This window comes from Callospermophilus lateralis, chromosome 3, assembly GCF_048772815.1.
Source record: "Callospermophilus lateralis isolate mCalLat2 chromosome 3, mCalLat2.hap1, whole genome shotgun sequence".
NCBI classification, from domain to species: Eukaryota; Metazoa; Chordata; class Mammalia; order Rodentia; family Sciuridae; genus Callospermophilus; species Callospermophilus lateralis.
The window spans coordinates 29651478-29672684 of NC_135307.1; the positions used below are offsets into that span (position 1 = coordinate 29651478).

The 21207-nt window shown below is 38.4% G+C and overlaps 2 protein-coding genes across 5 annotated transcripts in view; one reads left to right on the plus strand and one right to left on the minus strand.

The window, feature by feature from the left end:
- The window catches only part of Bbof1 (basal body orientation factor 1), a 42432-nt gene extending 34283 nt beyond the window's left edge, over window positions 1-8149 (minus strand). The window contains exons 1-2 of the mRNA XM_076849870.2: window positions 7928-8149; window positions 4920-5148 (exon numbers count right to left, since the gene is read on the minus strand). Coding sequence (XP_076705985.2) covers window positions 4920-5148; window positions 7928-7989 — 291 coding nt within the window. The 5' untranslated portion in view covers window positions 7990-8149. The remainder of the gene's footprint in view (window positions 1-4919; window positions 5149-7927) is intronic.
- Entpd5 (ectonucleoside triphosphate diphosphohydrolase 5 (inactive)) overlaps window positions 8111-21207 on the plus strand; it is a 40943-nt gene continuing 27846 nt past the window's right edge. For 2 of the 4 annotated variants that reach the window (XM_076849871.2, XM_076849874.2), the window contains exons 1-2: window positions 8111-8212; window positions 10034-10131. The gene's annotated coding sequence lies outside the window, so the exon portion shown is untranslated. The remainder of the gene's footprint in view (window positions 8213-10033; window positions 10132-21207) is intronic. The other 2 variants (XM_076849872.2, XM_076849873.2) reach the window with 2 other exon arrangements.

Genomic DNA, 21207 nt, shown 5'->3' on the forward strand with positions numbered 1-21207 from the left:
AACAATTCAAAGTAATAGTATATTCATACATGGCAAAAAAGAATGTACTGAATGGCTACTATGTGCTAGGCCCTGTTGCTCAGATGATATAATCCTTAACAACAACAAGAGGCCCCAAGTTGTCCTCTTCTGTGAGGTTTCATTCTAATTAGGAAAAGGGACAATAGACAAATATGTAAGTGACATGCATTATTAATAGATGGAAAGTAATAAATGTCACAAAGAAAAAGAAGTGATAAGACTAGAGAATGCTGGAATAGGGTTGGTTTTAATATTTATACAGGGTGATAAGATGTCACTGAAAAGCTGGCATTTGAAAAACTGTGGAATTATACGTGAATTTGTATGTCATCCTTATATAGCCAGCCTTGTTCTGCTTCACTCCAGCATTAGTTCATATGTGTACTGAAGCAAAAACAAACAATAAAAAACAGTGAAGGGGCTGAGGGTATAGCTCACTTGTAGAGTACTTGTAGCATGTATAAGGCCCTGGGTTCAGTTAATCCCCAGTGTGTGTGCACTCATGTACATGCAAAATGGATGAAGGAACATATAAAAGATGTCCAAGTTGAATAGCTGTAAGGAAAATACAAATTACAACAACAATGATAGAATAATTTACACCCATAAGATTGGCAACAACTATTAAATACAATGCCAAGTGTTGAGTCATGTGTGGGTAATACATCATTTGTGACAATATGAATTGGTATAACTCCTCTGGAGCTCAGATTTAATCCTTTGTGGGGGCTGGAGGTGTAGCTCAGTGGTAGAGCATTTACCTAGCATGCACAAGGCCCTGGGTAAAATAATTTTTCATGTGTGGTACTGGGGGTTGAACCAAGAATTCTCCATCTGAGCTTTATTCCAATTCTTTTTTTTTTTTTTTTTTTTGGTACCAGGGATTGAATTCAGGAGGGCTTAACCACTGAGATACATCCCTAGCCCTTTTTATTTATTTACTTATTTTAAGATTTATTTTTTTAGTTATTGTTGGACACAATACCTTTTATTTATTTATTTTTATGTGGTGCTGAGGATCAAACCCTCCCACTTGCTAGTCAAGCGCTCAAACACTGAGCTGCAACCCCAGCCCTTATTTTTTATTTAGAGACACAGTCTCAGTAAATTGCTTAGGGCCTTGCTAAATTGGTGAAGCTGGCCTTGAATTTGCAATTCTCCTGCCTTAGCTTCTTCAGACCCTGAGGTTACTGGGGTGAGCCACCATACCAGGCTTTTTTTTTTTTTTTTTTAATTGTTGAATCTTTATTTTTATTTATTTGTATATGGTGCTGAGAATCCCACCCAGTGCCTCAGGCATGCTAGCAAGGGTGTTACCACTGAGCTACAACCCAGTCCCAACCATCAGGCTTTTTAAAAAAAATTTTGAGACCAAGTCTTGCTAAATTGCCTAAGTGGGCCTTAATCTTGTGAACCTCCTGCCTTAAGCCTAAAATTGCTGGGATTACAGGTATTATGCCAGATTTGTGGGACCCCAGTAGACCTCCAGGAGCCGAATCTGATGCAAGCACACAAGAGTCTTTATTGCAAGCTCGAGCCTGAACACACAACCATTCCCACGCAGTGGTCCCAGGGAGTGAATCCTGGTCCTTTGTTCAGTGAGATTTTATAGGTTTTGTGGGGGATACTCTATGCGTCACAACATCACACAGCAAATCATTCCATACCGTGGGAAAATCAAACAACTCTTAACATTGATTAGCACATTCAATGGTGGGAACAAGTTGGTTAGGGGTGATTGGCTAGTACAAGAAGGGAGTTCCTTTGAACTGATTGGTTTAGGCCACGAGGGGTGTATGTGCTAAACTACATGGTTTCCCAACATGTTATCAACCACCACAAACTACTTGGGAGTCATCTGGCATTCCAGGTATTTTCCCTGTCTTATGCTGATTGGAGGTTGCTAGGGGGGTTGCCATGGGTCCTCACCTAGCCTAACTGAGTCAGGGACACCTGGTACTGCAGACCTCTCCTGTTATTTACGGACAAACAACTCAGCAGGGTGGGTATGTACTTAGAGAAGTGCTCTGTGGGTTTTTCCAAGGACAAGGGTCACGCCCCCTTCCTTAGGACAGGACTTGAGGTAGAAGCTGCTTTATTTTTTAAAAATAGAGTCACATTAGTTTCTCACAGGTATGTGCCATGGCATCTGGCTCACAAAATTAAAAAGCTCTTGTGAAATTGAAGCTTGAGTTTACCCCATAATTTAAAATCTTACTTCCTGGGATCTAGTCTAAAGAATCCCCCACATGTGGTCTCAGGCAGACATATACAGGAATGTTCATTGTAACAGTGATGTTTATTGTAACAGTGAAAAAAATGGGAGTTTAACTAATCAATGGGGGATAAACATAAATCTTGGTTTATTTAATAGTATATTATAAAGCAGTTAAAATGAATGAAAAAAAATAGAATATATCTATTAATAAATTTTAAGAAAATAAACTGAATCATGTGATTTTTGTGAATATATCACAATAACAATGTTGAGTAAAAAAAAAAAAAAAAACAAGATGCTGAGTCAGGCTTGGTGGCATGCAACTATAGTCCTAGATATTAAGGAGGCTGAGGCAGGAGGAGCCTGGAGTTTACCACCAGCCTGGGCAACACAGCAAGAACTGTCTCAAAAAGTTGCAAAAGATCTGTACAATATGATACTGTTTATATACATTTTAATGACTATGGAATGTCCTATTTATAGGTATGCATACACAAATAGAAAAACTATAAAAATATTATGTAAAGGAAGCTTACATCCTCAACACAGTGGAAATTTCCTTGGGTTTCCAAGCAGTTTATAGAGGCAGAAAGAAAATTTGTAGTTACACCTAAATTCCACCTTTAATACCTACTAGCTCTGTGACTTGGGCAACTTACCTGTCCTGAGAGCCAATTTCTTTGTCTATATAATGGACATAACAATATTTTGGCTACATGTGGTTATTAAAAGAATTAAAGGAAATAATTAGCAGCCAGCATAGTGCCTGGCACAAAATAGTGGCTCCAAAATCTTAATTCTCTCCCTTTTTCTTTCAGATCTAAAATGATCGCTTTACTTTCAACACTTCAATAAAGTATAATAAGATAAAAGATTCAACTGGCAGGGAGAGAGAGAGAGAGAGAGAGAGATAGATAGATTTGCTGGGTTTATAATCTATCATAGATTATCAGTGAATTGTTTTACAAATCAATAAAACTAAAAATCAGCATCAAAACACAGAGATCATATTGGGTGTGGTGTTGTATTCCTGTAATCCCAGCTACTTGGAAGGCAGGAGGATGGCAATCAAGGTCAACCTGGGCAACTTAGTGAGACCCACTCCCAAAATAAAATTTACGAAGGGTTTGGGATGTGGCCAAAAGTAAAATGCTCTTGGGTTCCATTCTCCAGTGCAAAATGAAGTGTTCATAATGCTCCCTTGTGGTTATCACTTTCTATTTGTTTGAGACAAGAAAACAAGGGACAAGAATTCAAAATAAATATCAATAACAGTAAAACCACTCTGAAATAGTTTTGTTTCAAAGAGAGTTAAGAGCTCACTGTAAAGAAGAAATACAATTGATCAAAAAATACATGAAAAAATGTTCAACATCTCTAGCAATTAGAGAAATTCAAATCAAAACTACACTGAGATTTTATCTCATTCTAGTCAGAATGGCAATCATCAAGAATACAAGCAACAATAAATGTTGGTGAGGATGTGGGGTAAAAGGTACACTCATACATTGCTGGTGGGGCTGCAAGTTGGTGAAACCACTGTGGAAAGCAGTATGAAGATTCCTAAAAAAACTTGGGATGGAACCACCATTTGACCCAGTCATCCCACTTTGGTTTATACCCAAAGGACTTAAATTCAGCATACTACAGTGATACAGCCACATCAATGTTTATAGCAGCTCAATTTACTATAGCTAAACTATGGAACCAACCAAGGGGCCCTTCATCAAATGAATGGATAAAGAAACTGTGGTATATATACACAATGATTAATATTTTAATCAGCCTTAAAGAAGAGTGAAATTATGACATTTGCCAGTAAATGGATGGAACTGGAGAATATTATGCTAAGCAAAATAAGCCAATCCCAAAGAACCAAAGGCAGAATATTTTCTTAATATGTGGATGCTAATTCACAATAAGAAGTGGGGGAAGAATAGAGGTACTTTGGACTAGATAGAAGGGAGTGAAGGAAGGGGAGGGGGTATGGGGGTAGCAATGATAGTAGAATAAATTGGACATTACCCTATATGCATATGCGTACATGACCTGTGTAACTCTACATCATGTACAACCAGACAAATAAGAAGTTATACTCCATTTATATATGATCTATCAAAACGTATTCTACTGCATTATATATCTAATTAGAACAAATTTAGAAATATTAAAATATATTTTTGGTGCTTAGATCATAAGAGCTACTTTTCTCCAGAATGGAATTGAGATCCTAATGAAATGGCTTCATGCAGAGTTCTACCAGCTTTCTTTCCTCCTTCTGCTGTCCTAAAACAGAGTGTTCTCCTTCAGGGAACCTGGTTTCACGGCACCATCTTTGAAGAAACCAAGCCCCCACTGGAAAGCCATACCCATTAGCATCTGGATCTTGAACTCCAGCCTCCAAAAAGTGAAAGAAATAATTTTCTGTTCTTTATAAACTACCCAAGAGTTTGTTATAGCATCATAAATATTAGATGATTAGGAAATATTTATATGTCTGTAAGAGGAGATGGGTTTCCTACAAATAAAAATATAATTTTCCGAGTTAAAAAATATGTATATTTTTTTAAAAAGCTCACTGTAATGTCTTAACAATGTACAATTTCAAAATATTAAAATCCTTGAAACATATAATCACAGAGGTATTATATGAAGTTCAGGAGGCTTTCTATCTACCTACCATATTATCTTTTTCCTGATCCTGCTTCTTCAGGTAGCTTAATATGGACATGGTATCTTTTTCCATTTTGTACTGCAGTTTCTTTAAGTCCTCATTACTTTTGGCCAGTCTCCGAGAAGTATCACGATACTCAATCCTAGAGAGTTCAGTGATTTCCAACCTGGCCTCCCAAAGAGAGGCATTGGCCTTGGCTTGTTCCACCACAATATCTTCTGGTCTTATCATCTTCCTGTGTAGGAAGAGAACATTAAAAGTATATAACTATTTCTCTATTATATTAGTATTCTCTTTTGTTTGACACTGTCTGTATGTATACAAGCAAATACTGTTGAATGAATGAATGAATGAATAATATATATATTTAATTGGGCTGGGGCTGCAGCTCAGTGGCAGAGTGCTTGCCTAGAATGTGTGAGGCACTGGGTTTGATCCTTAGCACCACATTAAAAAAATAAAATAAAGGCATTCTGTTCATCTACAACTGCGAAAAAATTTATATATACATACACACACACACACACACACTTATTTTCACTTGAGAATTAAGAGGTTCCTCTTCCTAGAAGAGTGTTTTGAAGCATAATTCTTAAAGACTAGAAGGAAAGTCAAATTCATATCATAAAGCTTCTACATCTTTTCATTTTTCTTTTAATTTTCTCATATTTGAATTTTCTTCTATTCTTATTCACTTGGCTGTGAACTTTGGTTCTTACTACTTTGTTACTTTTCTTCCCAGGGCACATTTGTAGCATGCCCCCCCCCCAAAGAACCCAAAACAACACCCCACTCTCTAGTGGGGGGTGGGGTGTTGTTTTGGGTTTTTACTTTTGTTGTTTTGGCTGGGCCTTGAACAAAAGATCAAATCACTTGGGCAAGAATGTTAAATATTCTACAAGTTGGTACCACAGTGCACCAGGGTTTAAAAATGCCTGAGATACAAACCACAATCATGTATATACAAAGGTGAAGAGGATATTTTTTTTAAAAAATAGAGACTGAGATTATAGGCCTTCCCTGGATTTGATCCCCAGCTCTTCCAAGATGAATGAATGAATGAATGGATGAATGAATTTAAAGATTAACACAATAAAAGGAGAGATTTTTAAAATATTTATTGTATGAGTATTAACAAAACACTGTCCCTGGGCTGGAGATGTGGCTCAAGCGGTGGCGTGCTCGCCTGGCATGCGTGTGGCCCGGGTTCGATCCTCAGCACCACATACAAAGATGTTGTGTCTGCCGATAACTGAAAAATAAATATGAAAATTCTCTCTCTCTCTCTCTCACTCTCTCTTTAAAACAAACAAACAAAAAAAAAAAAACACTGTCCCTTTTTACATGGTAGGCATATATAAATATATTGATAATATATAAAAATCTTCACCTGTATTTAAATTCTAAACATTCTCACACACATGTGAGTGGACTTTTCTATACTGTCACCTCCATTATACATCCTTCAACTCTTGGTCCTCAGTACCTTTTCGCCTCTACCTTTTGTTCTCTTCAAATTAAGGACAGTTCCATCTCCAACCCCCTATACTAGGCTGTTACAGCTGTTGATCTCTCTTTTCAGCATTAGGGATAGACTGCCTTGCTACAATCATCTACTTGCTCCCAGAAGGTACCATAGTATTGGTGTAAGAAATTAGATACTTCTAAAGTAGATACCCCTAACACTGACTGAAGAAAGAAAGCAGGGTTTCTCAAACAATGGGCAGCGGAACATCCATGAAAAAAAATGTCTGTTACTTTTATTGTTCCTAAATTTTTTGCATGTGTACTGCAGACATAGGGCCAAAACCTGAAAACAAATGATAGTGAATACAAGATGTAATAAGGCCTTGGCACTTTTAAAAAGTGCTAAACTCTGAAGTTTTGTTAAAAACAAAACACAAAAATACCCTGTAGAAGAACACTTACATTAATACAAAGGGGGAAAAAAGCTACAAATAATTGGGCTATCACAAATGACAGTACTAGTTAACTATCTATAGATGATGGGATTATGGGTGATTTTTTTTAAAAAAGAGACAGAGAGAAAGAATTTTTTTAATATTTATTTTTTAGTTTTCGGCAGACATAACATCTTTGTTTATGTGGTGCTGAGGATAGAACCCGGGCCGCAAACAAGACAGGCGAGCGCTCTACATCTTGAGCCACATCATCCCCAGCCCATGGGTGATTTTTTTAAAAAATATTTTTTATAGTTGTAGATGAACAGCATGCCTTTATTTTGTTTACTTTTTAAATTCAGTGCCTCACATCTACTAGGCGAGTATTCAGCGACTGAGCCCCAACCCGAGCCCTGATTTTTTATTCTCTTTTGTTTTTTCCACTCCCCCCATGTTTTCCAAACTGTCTGTAGTAAACATGAGTTACTCTCTTAAACAAATTCTTTTTTATATATTTATTTTATTTTTGTCACGCTGGAATTTTGGAATCCTGGGCCTCACTCATGCCATCTAAGCACTCTACCACTGAGTTACATTTCCGCCCAAACAAGTTACTCCATAAACATCACAAATTTGGGTATTCCTGTGGTTCCATATATGGTGGGACACCATGTAAAACTCCAGTATGTTTAGAAGCCACAGAGGTCACCCAATAGGCCTGGTAGCAATCTAGCAGCAACTTCAAGTTTGGAAGGGTTTAGTGCTTAGAGCGTTCGTTACCCGCCTCTCATCAGTTTTGGGAAATCTGAACAAGTTACCCAAACTGGTCAAATGCTTAGGTTCTTCCTGGAACCAATCGGGATTCCTGAAAAGGCACAAGGAATTACTTTGAGCACTCAGACCAGAACATCTTCCAGATGTTCAAAATCATCTTAGTCGTCTAGCAGAGATCTCTCAGGCTGGGGCTCAGCTAGAATCAACAGTAGTCGCGGTCCTTAGAAGCCTGGAGAGCCAGAGCTGGATGCACCCGCCAGTGGGCGGCAGCCAGGGAGCCAGTTCCAAATCCCCTGAGGGCACCCAGGGAGAGGGGACTCCAGGGCGGCTGCTCCTTACTTAGAGTCTTTGCCTTTGCCTTTGCCCTGCCCTTTCCGTTTGTCCTTTTTCTTCGGCGGCATCTTGGCTTCTCCAGGAGTTCAGCCTCGTCGTTGCCTGTCCCGGCCTCCCGGGCCGGTTCGGTCTCCAAGGAAACCAGCACGCGGAGAGGGTAACGTCCACACGGCAGTTGCCGGCGCGCGGAGAGCGCACGCGCCGTGACGTGGCCGCGCCGCGGCCGCGCGAGGAGGCGGGGCGGAGATCGCGCCGAGGGCGGCGGGCGGCCGCGCCAGGGCGGCGCGCTCGGTGAGTGTGCGTGTGGCGACGGCGGAGCCTGCTCCGGGTTCGGGCTGAGTCCTCGGCACGGCCGGCGGGGAGCGGGAGCCCGGCAGCGCTGGGCGGTGGCACGGAATCCTATGGGCCGGGCGTCGTGGGCGTCGCGGCGGTTGGGGCGCCCTCGCCTGCAGAGGCTTGGTCCCGTCGGGTCTGTCCGCCCTACCGCAGTAGCCTGAGTGGTGGCTGCGGTCTAGCAGTTTTCCTTCTCGCCAACCTTCTACGCCACAGCCTGCGCGACCACGGCTGCTTTGCCCTCGACCTTGCTGCTCCTCAGCTACTCTTGCAATCTTTCTCCGTTTCCTGGCTTCTAACTTGCAGGTTCCTTAGGGGACGGCGCACTAGCGGACGTCCCAGGCCAAACGTTTCTGAGAGGCAATCGAGGACTTTTCCTAGGGCAGTGGCGAGGCTGTCATCCTCCGCAGGACAGAGCGTCCGAGTGCCGTGGAGTGGGGTCGCCAGGCGGATCCTGGGCTCCCTGGGTCCTGTGTGGCCCATGCCGCCCGCCCAGGACCATTAGCCAATACCTCCTTCGTTCGCAGTCTCTTTTTCTGCAAGTTGCATAAAGTTGAAAGCTCTTGCTTCACCCCCACCCCGCCCCCAAATCTTGACTACACTTCGGAAAGGAGATGTACTCGAAAGGATTCTCATTTGTCAAGGGAGGAGCTCTACAATTATACCTTCATTCAGTGAGAGTTAGTCAGTGAGTCATTAAGGAAGATGGGTATTCTGGCTTCCAGTTTCGTAGTTAAGGCTTGTGGTTGAAGCTTTGCTCCGCGGTATTCTCAAATTACATTTCACATTTCTTTAAAACGTTATTGTAGATCCTCCTCCATTTCCCCAGGAGAACTGAGTCCTACACCCCTTCTTGAGGTCTTTGATAATCCCCCTCCCTTATTTTTTTCACTTAACGTAGTTTTAATTTCTCAATTCTGTGATTAGAGGAAACTCGCTGATTTGGTCAGGAGCCCTGAAAATCTTAGACTTGGCATCTGCTAGCATGATTATGCCTTGTTCTCACCGTTTCTGGTGCATTTTGACCTCTATTTCTCATGGGTCCATGAGTAAAATTACAGTACATTGAAGGGTTACCTCTGATATGAAATCTATAAAGTCACGATTATTTTTGTGTGTCTCAAGTTCTATAAAAACAACCTATTGATAACTTGGAGAAGAAAGAGTAGGGCATCCTCTGTCACAGTCTGTATATTTAGAATTCATTCAAAAAATTATGGAAGCCCAAAACTTGCTTGAAGGTAGGCCTACAGATTCATTTGTAAACATAAAATTTTTACTGTAACAAGAGTACTTTGTAATATGTGCATAATACCTTAAAGTACTTTATTGTATCACACATGTTTTTATAGGCTTTGCTTTTGTAAATAAAACTGTTGTGACTTGCCTATGGCCAAGAGAAATGTCAAGATGTTTTACTCTGATAGAAGTGGTTCTAGAATCAACAGTCTTCTGAATTTCCACATTCTCTACCAAAGAGCTGAGTGTTATTATTCAGTTATTGTTTAGTGAGAAACAACTGATGGTACAGATAGTACATTAGGAAGCTGCTATTTATCTGGTAGTATTTCCTTCTTCAATTTTATCTGGTGGCATTTATCTGGTAGCATTTCCTTCTTCAATTGATGGTAGGCAGCTTTACTATGAAGTTTCAGGGACTATTTTACTGCATGTATTTACTTTGTCTCACTATTTTTCTAATGCTTTTAAACTTGGAATAAGCCACCTAGGGTTTCCTTGACATAGGTTTGTAATTCTTTTTCTGCCTGATTCTTGTAGTTCCTGGTCAACATAGAAATGTGGAGTATATTGACTGAGTCCTCATGCAGACAAGATCATTATGGTTCCGGTAGGTAGACCAGGTATCTGGACACAAGGTAATATCTCTGCTAGCTTACATCCATAAATGTATGTAAGATGTTCTTGGGTGATAGTTTTTTGTTTTGTTTTTGACTTGGATTCCCTATCTTTTGCCAAATTATATCAGTTTTCTTTCCCAGTGATAATATTACATCAAGTGTGAAGTTGCTCAACAAGCTATGTCTAGAATTAAGAACTGTAATACATCAAAATTATTATTCTGGTAGCTCCAAAACTGAGTTTACTGTATAAAGTCATCTGTGATTTTACTGTGATTTCCTTTGGAGACCAATTTCTCCTTGTAAATCATTTTTGAAATTACTTGATAATAGATGATACTCTGTAGGTGAAAAAGACTAGATAAACAGTTTTTAATTTTGTTTTCACACAGCCTCTAGAATTATATATTACTATACAAACTATATCTGAAGGGGGCTTATCAGTCTTTCTGAATGTCATGGATTTACTTTCATTCTACTTCTATTGCATATACTAAAAATATATAATTCTCTTAAATGGACATATCTTAGTATATTATGATGAGTTCATAGCACTACAGAGGCATTATAAGGAATTCTTATAATAGGGTGGGGGATCAAGAATTTAATCTTATCAATTTTAAATCAATTATTAACATTCACTATTTATACGCAAATTGAAGTGGCACAGATAATTATTAACTCCTTGCATTTTATTTGCAAAATATGCAAATTATCCATCTGGACCTTGGCAGTGCGATTTAAATCCATTTGTCTGGAATTCAAAGTCAGTTCTATAAGAAAAGTTACCCACATTTCAGACTCACTTGTATTTACTTGGATCCCTCAAGTTTCATTTATTTAAGAAGTGAGTACTTGCTCCATAAGGCTTTTTGTTAGCTTGAGGGATAAAGGGAGGCAGGACAAGAGAGGGCCTTGTCTCTCAAATTGCTCACAATCATAAGACTCCAACTAAGACATTGATCTCTGAGAATACACAATCTCTTTTGGCACCTATACACACACACTTAACAATAAACAGTGATTAATAAAGGGGAGATGGCATAGACCTCATGTGCTACAGGAATTTAGAGGCATTTAAGACTGTTGTAGTCTAGGAAAGTTTACAGAGGGAGGTGGATTGAAAGGAAGAGGGAAGGCTATTTGGGAAGGTAGTAGAACAGTGGAAGTAAAATTCCTTGAGTGCTTGAGACAAGGTGTAGTTTAATTAGGGCAGTTTAACTGTGGTTCCTGAAGCATGGTCCCCAGATAAGTAGCATCAGCAACACCTGAGGACTTGTTAGAAATGCATTTTTAGAGGCTCCATCTTAGGCCTTTCGAATCAGAAATTTTGGCAGCGAGGTCCAGCATTCTATGTATTTACAACTCAACCAAGGGGTGGGGTTGTAGCTCAGTGGTAGAGCACTTGCTGAGCATGTATGAGGCCCTGGGTTCAATCCCCTGCAACTTAAAAAATAATAATAATCAGCCTAATAAAGCCCTCCAGGAGGTTCTGATACATGCTAAAGTCTGAGAAATCACTGGAGCAGGGTGTTCCTGTATAGAAGGAATGGGTAAAATGAATTCGGAAAGGTAGGCTGGGAACTCATTCATGAAGGACTCAGAATGTCAGGAGGAGTTTGTCTTATCCTGCACACCAAAGTCATTAACTTGGGTCTTGAGGGCTGGATTTGGCCCATAATGTGGTTTTTCTATTTTATTTATTTTAGTTGTAAATGGACAGAACTCATTTATTTTATTTATTTATTTTTATGTGGTACTGAGGATTGAACCCAGTACCTCACAATGCAAGGCAAGGGCTCTACCACTGAGCTACAATACCAGGCCCCATAATGTGTTTTGTTTGATCTACATGGTGGTTTTTTGGATTTTGGGTGAAATTAGTTGTCATCATATAAAAACCAGCAGATGTGCTTTGGATTAACTTGAAAAAAATGAGAAGACTTGACCATAGGGGGCCTATCTTCCATTATGGCAGCAATTGGTGTAACAGCAAGAAACTGCTCCTTTAGATGGGGACATGTGCTTTCCAGTTGCCACAGACTCTATCACTTCCTGTTGTTAAAACAACATACTTTTACTCGTTTGCGTTTCCTGCCTGGCCTCTGTAGATATTTGAATTTGTAACTTCTGTTGTGGATAGTGGGAACCTGATGAAAGGTTTAAGGAAAGTGACATCATTTATATATTGTTAATTCATTCAACAAACATTGGTTAATTAAACATATATGCCAGGTCGTACTGTGCTAAGTAATTAGTGTTCAAAACACCTGTCATATGGTGGGAGAACAATGAAAACAGCATTTTAGGAACATGATGAGGTGTGCATTTGAGAACAGTAACATCTTGGTGACTGGTGTACTAGTTTAGGGACCATAACAGTTCAAGTCTAAAATAATAAGGGCCAGGATTTAGGTATCAGCAGTGGGACTAAGAGGAAAAGATGGGAAAAAACTGAAAAGGAAGAATCATCAGTTCTTAATAAAAGGGTAGAATATTGAAAGCTTGAGAGGGCCGTTTAAAGATAATCAAAATGAGTTACATAATAGGAAAGTTGTGCCACTAAAGAAACAGGAGATCAACAAGAGACTCCACTTAATCTTTCTGTGTATATGTGTAGAGTCAGAGGGTGGAGGGCGTGTTTAGAGGTACCAGTTTGAATTGTCTCTTGTTTTGAGTTATTATATCGGGAGATACACACAATTTAAGTGTTTTTAAGAGGAAAACTTAATAGAAATATCAAGATTACATGCTTAGAGTTAGATATTGCTCATCTCATCCTAGAATCCAAGGAAACTCCTGGAGAAAGGTTTAATTTGTAGTCACAAAAGTGTAAGAAGATGCTGGGCATGGTGGTGCACGCACGCCTGTAATCCCAGCGGTTTGGGAGGCTGAGATAGGAGGATCACGAATTCAAAGCCAGCCTCAGTAAAAAATGAGGTGCTAAGCAACTCTGTGAAACCCTGTCTCTAAAGTATAAAAAAAGGCTGGGGATGTAGCTCAGTGGTTAAGTTCCCCTGGGTTCAGTCCTCAGTACCAAAATAAATAAAATAGTTGAAGCAGTAATTGTTTTTCAGTTGATAACAAGAAGGGAAAAATAATTTTTTACTTCTCTTCTCATAATCAAACTCTAAGCAGCTCCTAATGATACTGATTCTTGGCAATTACTCTTTTGTAAATACAGTAGTCCCTCTTATCCATCCATGGGGTTAGGGGAGATACTTTGTAAACCTAATATGGCCTGAAGCCATAGAAAGTACCAAATCCTATATATATTGTTTTTTGCTACACATTCTTAACTGTGATAAAGTTTAATTTATAAATTAGGCACAGTAAGAGATTAGCAAAAATAATAATAAAATAGAAAAATCATAATAATGATATAATATAATAAAATTATTTGAAACTTATGAATTATTTATTTTTAGAATTTACCATTTAATATTTTTTGATCATGATTGATTGTGGGTAACTGAAACTGTAGAAAGCAAAACAGCAGAAAAGGGGGTCTACTTATAAGTACTTCCCACAGTAGATAGGGGTTTGGAGGTAAAGCTAGTTTATCACTTCAGATTTTCATTTTATTTGTTTATTATGAGACAATGAACCCCTTCTGGATTGATAGTATTGCCTTATCTAAAGGAATTTGATTCTTTTTAAAAAATATATAATTTTTTAATTTGTTCTAATTAGTTATACATGAACAGTAGAATGCATTTTGATACATCATACATAGGATTTTGATTCTTAACGAACAGGTGAGAAAAGGCTTTGTGACTTGTGAAAAAAGAGGCCTCAATAGCAACAGCTTTCTTTGTGCAGTGATTATTGTAGTTAAGTCATGCCTAAAACAATGGAGAATGAAAACATGCACTGCCTGACTCATTGGTAACACCCGGATGGGTTTCACTGTACAGAGGGTCCTTTTGGACACTTGACTAATGTTGTTTTGATTAAAATGGAATAAAATACAGAAAGAAGCAATCTACTTATAGGAAAGAATTTTATATTTGTTGATAACTAGAATGCATCAATTGTGATTCCTTTATTGAGAGATAAGGTATTTGATCTAAGGGTTAGAGGAACCTTAAAGAATATTTTATTCAACTACCCTTCTGATCTATGAATTCACTCTGGACATTGTGGTCAATTTTGGATGAGCCCAAGGCAAGGAGCCTCTTTTCCCACCAGTGTGAGACAAATCATATTATTGGAAATTGTTCCTGCTTAGTTTCTTCACTCATAGGCTTGATAACAATTCCTTGGCAGTGATCAAATAAAAGTCGATTTTTAATAAATCTTTTTATTTGTTTTATTGTCTTTTTGAAAATAATTGTTATAAAAATCTTCTAATGATTTTCAAATCTGGCCACTTGTCAGTATTGTACCTTTCTAACAAATACCTCTTCAGTATCTAAGTATTAATTCTACCATTTTATGATTGGAAAATTTTTTCTGTTTGTAGCATAAAATAAGTTACTATTCTGTTAAATATTTTCATTCTATATCTCATTGTTCAGTATTTAACTTCAGTTATATTTTTTTCAATTATTAACTGTACCTATCTTCCTAAGAAATACAATGATTTGTTTATTTTCTTCCAACTCTTTCCTAAATATATCTGACTTGTATTTGAAGTATTTAAATTCAGTTTCACTACCAGATGGGGTGGCACATGCCTATAATCCCAGCAGCTCAGGAGACTTAGGTAAGAGGATTGCAAGTTTGAGGCCAGCATCAGCAATTTAGCAAGACCCTATCTCAGGATAAAAAAATAAAAAGGGTAGGGGATGTAGCTCAGTGGTAGTGCCCCAAAGTTCAATGCCCAGTATCAATAAACTGATTAATTAATTTGGTTTCACTTAAGAAATAAACAGGACATTGTGTAAGTTTTAGTTTTTCTGGCTTAAGTATTTTCCTTAAGTAAAATATTGGCACTACTATAGAAAACAGAAAATTTAAAGTGGTAGGGTATGATATTTTAAGAGAAATTAAAAAATGTTATTTTTAAAATTTTTACTTTTTTCTTTTTTTGCTATATGGGGGATTGAATTCAGGGACTCACACATTCCAGGCAGACACTCTACCACTGAACTATATTCCAGCCTTTTTTTTTTTCCTTCTTTTTTTTAATACTGGGGGTGCTTTGCCACTGAGCTAAGCACCCCCCCTTTTTTAAAATTTTGAAACAGGGCCTTGCTAAATTGTTGAAGCTGACCATCAACTTGCTATCTCTCACCTCAGCCTCCGTAGTCACTGGGATTACATAGCCTTTTTTAAGAAAACAAACAAACAAACAAAAAACAAACAAAAAAACCCCATGGTCTTACTATGTTGCCTAGACTAGCCTCATTTGCAATCTATCTGCCTCAGCCTCCTGAGTAGCACTTGCACACCCGGTGCATATATTTAATTTTTTAAAACTTGAGGTTGTAGTTCAGAGGTAAAGCACTTGCCTAGCATCAGTGAGGCACCCTTGGTTTGATCCCCAGCACTGCAAAAAAAAAAAAAAAAAAAAAATCAATATCATTGGTGCCTGGCCTGGTGATACAACATACCAATAGTCCTAGCTACTCAGAAGGCTTGAGGGCACATTGGGCAACATAGTAAGCTGTCTCTCAAAAACAAAAGGGGGTTTAAAAAAAAGTTAATATTACAATGTCATGTAGTTTTTAATCTAGAAGTATGTCAGTTGATAGAAAGTATAGTATGTATATAGATATATTGTATATAAGGGTCACACACTGCATAACATTTAAGTCAAAAATAGTATATGCCACATAACCTAGGTATGTAGGTAGACATTACCATCTCAGTTTGTGTAAGTACATTCTCATGTTTATACAATATGAACTCTCTTACTGACACATTTCTCAGAATGTATCCGCATCATTAATCAATGCCTGAATGTACTGAAAAAAAAAATGAACACAAAATATTTTCAAAATACTGGTTTGTTTATTTGTTTTTTGTTTGTTTGTTTTTGAGACAGGGTCTTACTATGTTCCCTAGGCTGCCTCAGACACCTGGGCTCAAGAGATCTTCCTGCCTCAGCCTCCTAAGTATCTGGGACTACAGGTGCATGTCACCATGCCCAGCATTCAAATACTGGTTATAACTTCTAGCCTCTAAGTTGGCTCTTAACAATCCTCACCTTCTAATACTCATGTATTTGTGTAGTCCCCTTGCACATTTTATCAAATTTGGTCTGAATGATCATTAGAATATAAGGAAGTGATAGTGCATGACTCAGAGGGCTAGTTCTTCTTGGATTGCCCATTCTGAAGGAAGCCAGCCACCATGTTGTGAAGACATTCAAGCAGCCCAATGGAGAATCCATGTGGGAAGCAACTGAGGCTTCCTGCCAACAGCCAGCACCAACTTGCTAACCGTTGAGTGAGCCATCTTGGAGGTGGGTGCTCCAATCCCAGAGAAGCCTTCAGACAACTGTGGCTTGTGCCTACATCTTGACTACAATCTCACAAGAGACCTTGAGCCAGAAGTATCAAATTAAGCCTCTCCCAAATTCCCAAACCACTTAAACTGAGATAATAAATAAATGCTTATGATTGTTTTAAATTACTAAGTTTTGGGATTATTTGTTATGTAGCAATAGGTAACTATGCATAGCATTCTAAAATATTTTTAGGTGAGAATTTGGACAATGTAAACAATACTTAATATCTTTTAGGGTTTTTTTTGGGTGGATGGGGGGTTCTTGGGATTGACCCAGGGATGTTTTACCACTGAACTACATCCCCAGTCTTTTTTTGTTTATTTTGAGACCTGGTCTCACTAAGTTGCTGAATGTAGCCTTGAATTTGAGATCCTCCTGTCTCAGCCTTCTGAGTCTCAGGGATTACAGGCATGCGTCACTACACCTGGCTTTAGGGCTTTACTTATTTATTTTAGTTTATCACAATTTTGATAATTTGAAGGTGAGTTAACTAATTAATTAATTTTGGTACTGGGGATTCAGCCCAGGTGCACTTAACCACTGAGCCAGATCCCCAGCCCCTTTTATTTTTAATTTTGAGACAGGGTCTTGCTATGTTGCTAAGGCTAGCTTTGAACTCATGATCCTCCTGCCTGACCTCCCAAATTAATGAGATTATTATAGGTGTGTGCCACCATGCCTGCATGTTAGGACATTTGCAGTTTATTCCTGTTGTCAGTTCCTACTGGACATCACCTTGGGCATTGATTAGGTGCTTGGATTATATCAGTAAATAAAGATTTTTGCTCCTGAGGAGCTTATATTTTCTCAAGAACACAGACAATAAGTAAACTTTCTGATATGTTAGAATATGATAAGTGATATAGAATAAAAGTGGATTACAGTAAGGGGAATTGAGAAAACAGGAGGAGGTAGTGGGCACAAGAGGGTGGGAGGTTACAGTATTAAAGATAGCCCTAGGAAAGCAGATAATACATATTTATAGCCAGGCACAGTAGCACAAACCTGTAATCCTAGAGATTTGGGAGTCTAAGTCAAGAGGATCCAAGTTTGAGGCCAGCTTCAGCAATTTAGTGAGGCCCTAATCAACTTTTAACAAGATCCTATCTCAAAATAATAAGAAAAAAAAGGGCTGGGGATGTGGTTCAGTGATAAAGCACCTATGAGTTCAGTCCCCAGTACCAAAAAAAAAAAAAAGATAGGCCTCAATAAGAGCAGCATCAATCCCCACCCCCTACTAAAAAGAAAAAAAAAAAGGCAAGACGATCCAGTAAGGCCATGTTAGTAACTTTCATGGAAGATGGTGGCTTGGGGAGCTGAGGTTGTGGCTCAGTGGTAGAGCGCTCGCCTCACATGTTCGAGACCCTGGGTTTGATCCTCAGCACCACATAAAAAATAAATAAGTGAAGATGGTGGCTTGGGATTAAGCTGGTAGCAATGAAAGTGGTCAGAAATGGTGTATTCTGTATTTTTTCAGCAGCAAAATAAGCTCTTCAAGAGCTCTTGACTATGTATAACAAAATGATACTACTGCAAGACTTTCACATCCTCCTGCAAGTCTAAAGTTCTTGGCTTTTATCTCAACTTTCTTCTCTATGTTCTTTCTACTTCTATATCTGTTTTTTCTGGGTGGTGTAGTCATTATGATTGTGAGTCTGGAATTAAGTCATCTGGGTTTGATTTCTGACTTTTCATTAACTATTGTGTGGTCTTAACCCTTTATGTCCTGTCATCCTATGCAGAATTAAAAACTTCGGACTAATTAAGGGTTAATTAGTTTCTCTAAGCCTCAGTTTTCTAATTTTAGAATTGGGATGTTAATAAAATCACCTACTCAAAGAGTGATATTGAGATTAAATTAGGTAATCCATGAAAAATACTTAACATAAAGCATGACATGTATGATTAAGGTCTCATAAATATTAGCTACTATTATTATTTCAGATTGTGTTCTTGTGGCCACAATCTTTCCTCTGCATTAAATGCTAACCTTTCTTAATATACCATCTTCCATTATAATCTTTTACTTTCTATTTTTGTTTCCCAAATCTATACAATAAGAATTCTTTTTTAAATATTTCTTTTTGTAGTTGTAGATGGACAGCATGCCTTATTTTATTTGCTTATTTTTGTATGCAGTGCTAAGAAGCAAACCCAGTGCCTCACACATGTTAGGCAAGTGCTCTGCCACTGAGCCGTAGCCCCAGCCCACAATAACAATTCTTAAAATGAAGTTTTAAAACCAAACTATCCATAATTTCTCTACTATATGCTTTCATCTTTTATAATCCCTCTGGTTTTTGTACACATGTATTTATGTAGTTACTTTTACTCTTTTTTCATGATCAATTCAAATGTCATCTCATGATGCCTTTCCAAATCCTCTCAGTAGTTAGCCCTTCTATGCTTTGGACTCCTTTACTGTTTTTAAACAAAGACACTGTTATTTGTATATATGTCTGTCACCTTGTCAAACTCAGAGCAACTTAAATAAAAAGTCCTGTTTTATTTACCTTCCATTCTCTTGACACCTAGCATTTGGTGAGCATCAGCAAATACTTATAAAAATCAGACAACTGAGTGATCCTAACAAGGCTCACCACTTCACTCTTTCTTACATGTAATTGCTAGATTGATATTTGAGACTCTCTTGCTGAAAGTCTTCAGTGATTCCTATTACCCGCAGAATAGTCTAGACTCTTTAGCTTGGTAATTGGTACACTCAACTATTGACTTCAGTTTCAACTTTATTTCCTACTACAGTTAGTCAAACTGAAGTGGACTTGCCAGAGGACCCTATTCCCTTTTCTACATTTATATCTTGATTTATATTATTCCTTATTCCTGACTCCTCTCCTGTCTTAATTTATTTCCCTGCCCAGCATCCTCCTCAAATGCCACCTCTTTTTTTTTTTTTTTGGTACAGGGGATTGAACTCAGGAGCACTTGGCTACTGAGCCACATCCCTAGCCCTATTGTATTTCGTTTGGAGATAGGGTCTCACTGAGTTGCTTAGCACCTTGCTGTTGCTGAGGCTGACTTTGAACTTATGATCCTTCTGTCTCAGCCTCCCAAGCCGCTGGGATTACAGGTATGCACCACCATGCCCACTCCCATCTTTGAGGTCTCAGAGCATGGTGCTTCTCATTTGCATTTTACGGAGGACATTTATGGACATGTTTTTTTCCTATTTACTATAGTCTCTTAAAAGATAGTTACCATATTAGACCCACAGCAGTTTTGCTTGGCAAGGCTTTTGTACAGGGTAGTTTGGCTGTATCCATTCCCATAGTTCAACTTCTGTTTAAAATTTTCATTCTAGTTACATTTTAAACTTACCTATGTTTAATTTTTAACTTTGTTTAAGCCAGCTCTGCTGTGGAGTTCAGAAGAATTGGCAATGGAAGCTTTTATATTTGACTGTTTGCCAACCTTTGATGGACTTTACTGGTCATATATTCCATTCTATTATTTTCCACTGTTGTAAAATACTGTGTCATTTTATTCAAGTCAATCAACATTGATATTTGCTTAACGAGGGAATAGAAAGATATATAATTATCAATCACATGTCACCATGGAACTGTACAAGGAAAACCAGTCCACTCGTTTAGAAATCTCAGTGCCTCTAGAGCCAGCCTTCCTCACATTGCCTTCTTTATTCTTTATTTTCCAATTACATTTGAAGCTCAGAATTCTCCCTGTAAAATTTCCCCACTGGTAGTTTCTACTTCTAATTCAGGATTCTCTTTAGGCCTCTCATCCCTCAAGAAGCCTCCCATTCCTTTCCAACCCCCATCCTTCCCCTTCTAAGCCAAGTTACTTGTCTGTTATATCCATTCCTGAGCACTGTGCTCTTTTTTGTCAGAGAACTTATCCAAGTACATTGTAACTATTGGTTTATTTGTCTACTTTTTTTGGTAAACTGAAGTCTCCCCAAGAGCCTATCTGACTTCCGTTTGCATATCTAGACCTAGTGCAATTTCTGTTATATAATTAGATGCATATTAGTTAGCAGCTTTCTAAATTCAGTCATGGGTAGAAACTGGCTAGAAATGGTCTTAGCTTTCTACTGTTCAGCTAACATGAAAACAATACAGAATTCAGTTCTTGAGCAACTTATGCCCTGGAAACAATATTTCTATTAATTGGCACTCAACTGTCATAAAAGTAGATGAACCAGACAATCATGTACCCAGAGAAAAGGTGGAGCAGGGAGAAGTGAAGAGTAAAGATGGGAGTGAGTTAGCAAAATTCCACACAGTTAGTTGTAAACTAGTACAAAGGTGCCTGTGCTTTGTGAAGCTTGCTTGATTCAGAAGATCTCAAATAGGAGCAAAGAGCAAAAGGCAGCTAATAGTGAAAGCAGGAAAGCAGGGATTCACAGCAGGCAGACATAAGCAGGTGAGCACCTGAATGGGGCCCTGTTCTATGGGACTGTGGTCTTTGAGACTTTAGGGGGCATGGAGAAGGGGAAGCCAGAATACAAAGCTCTAGAAAGGCTGAGTAGTGAGGAATAAGTGTTAACTACAGGTATAAAGAAACTGAAAAGACCTTAGAAGGATATAGAGATCTTGAGGGACGAACAGTAGCTGGCACTGAAGTTTCAAAGCAAAGAATTGAAGAGGGTATTTTGT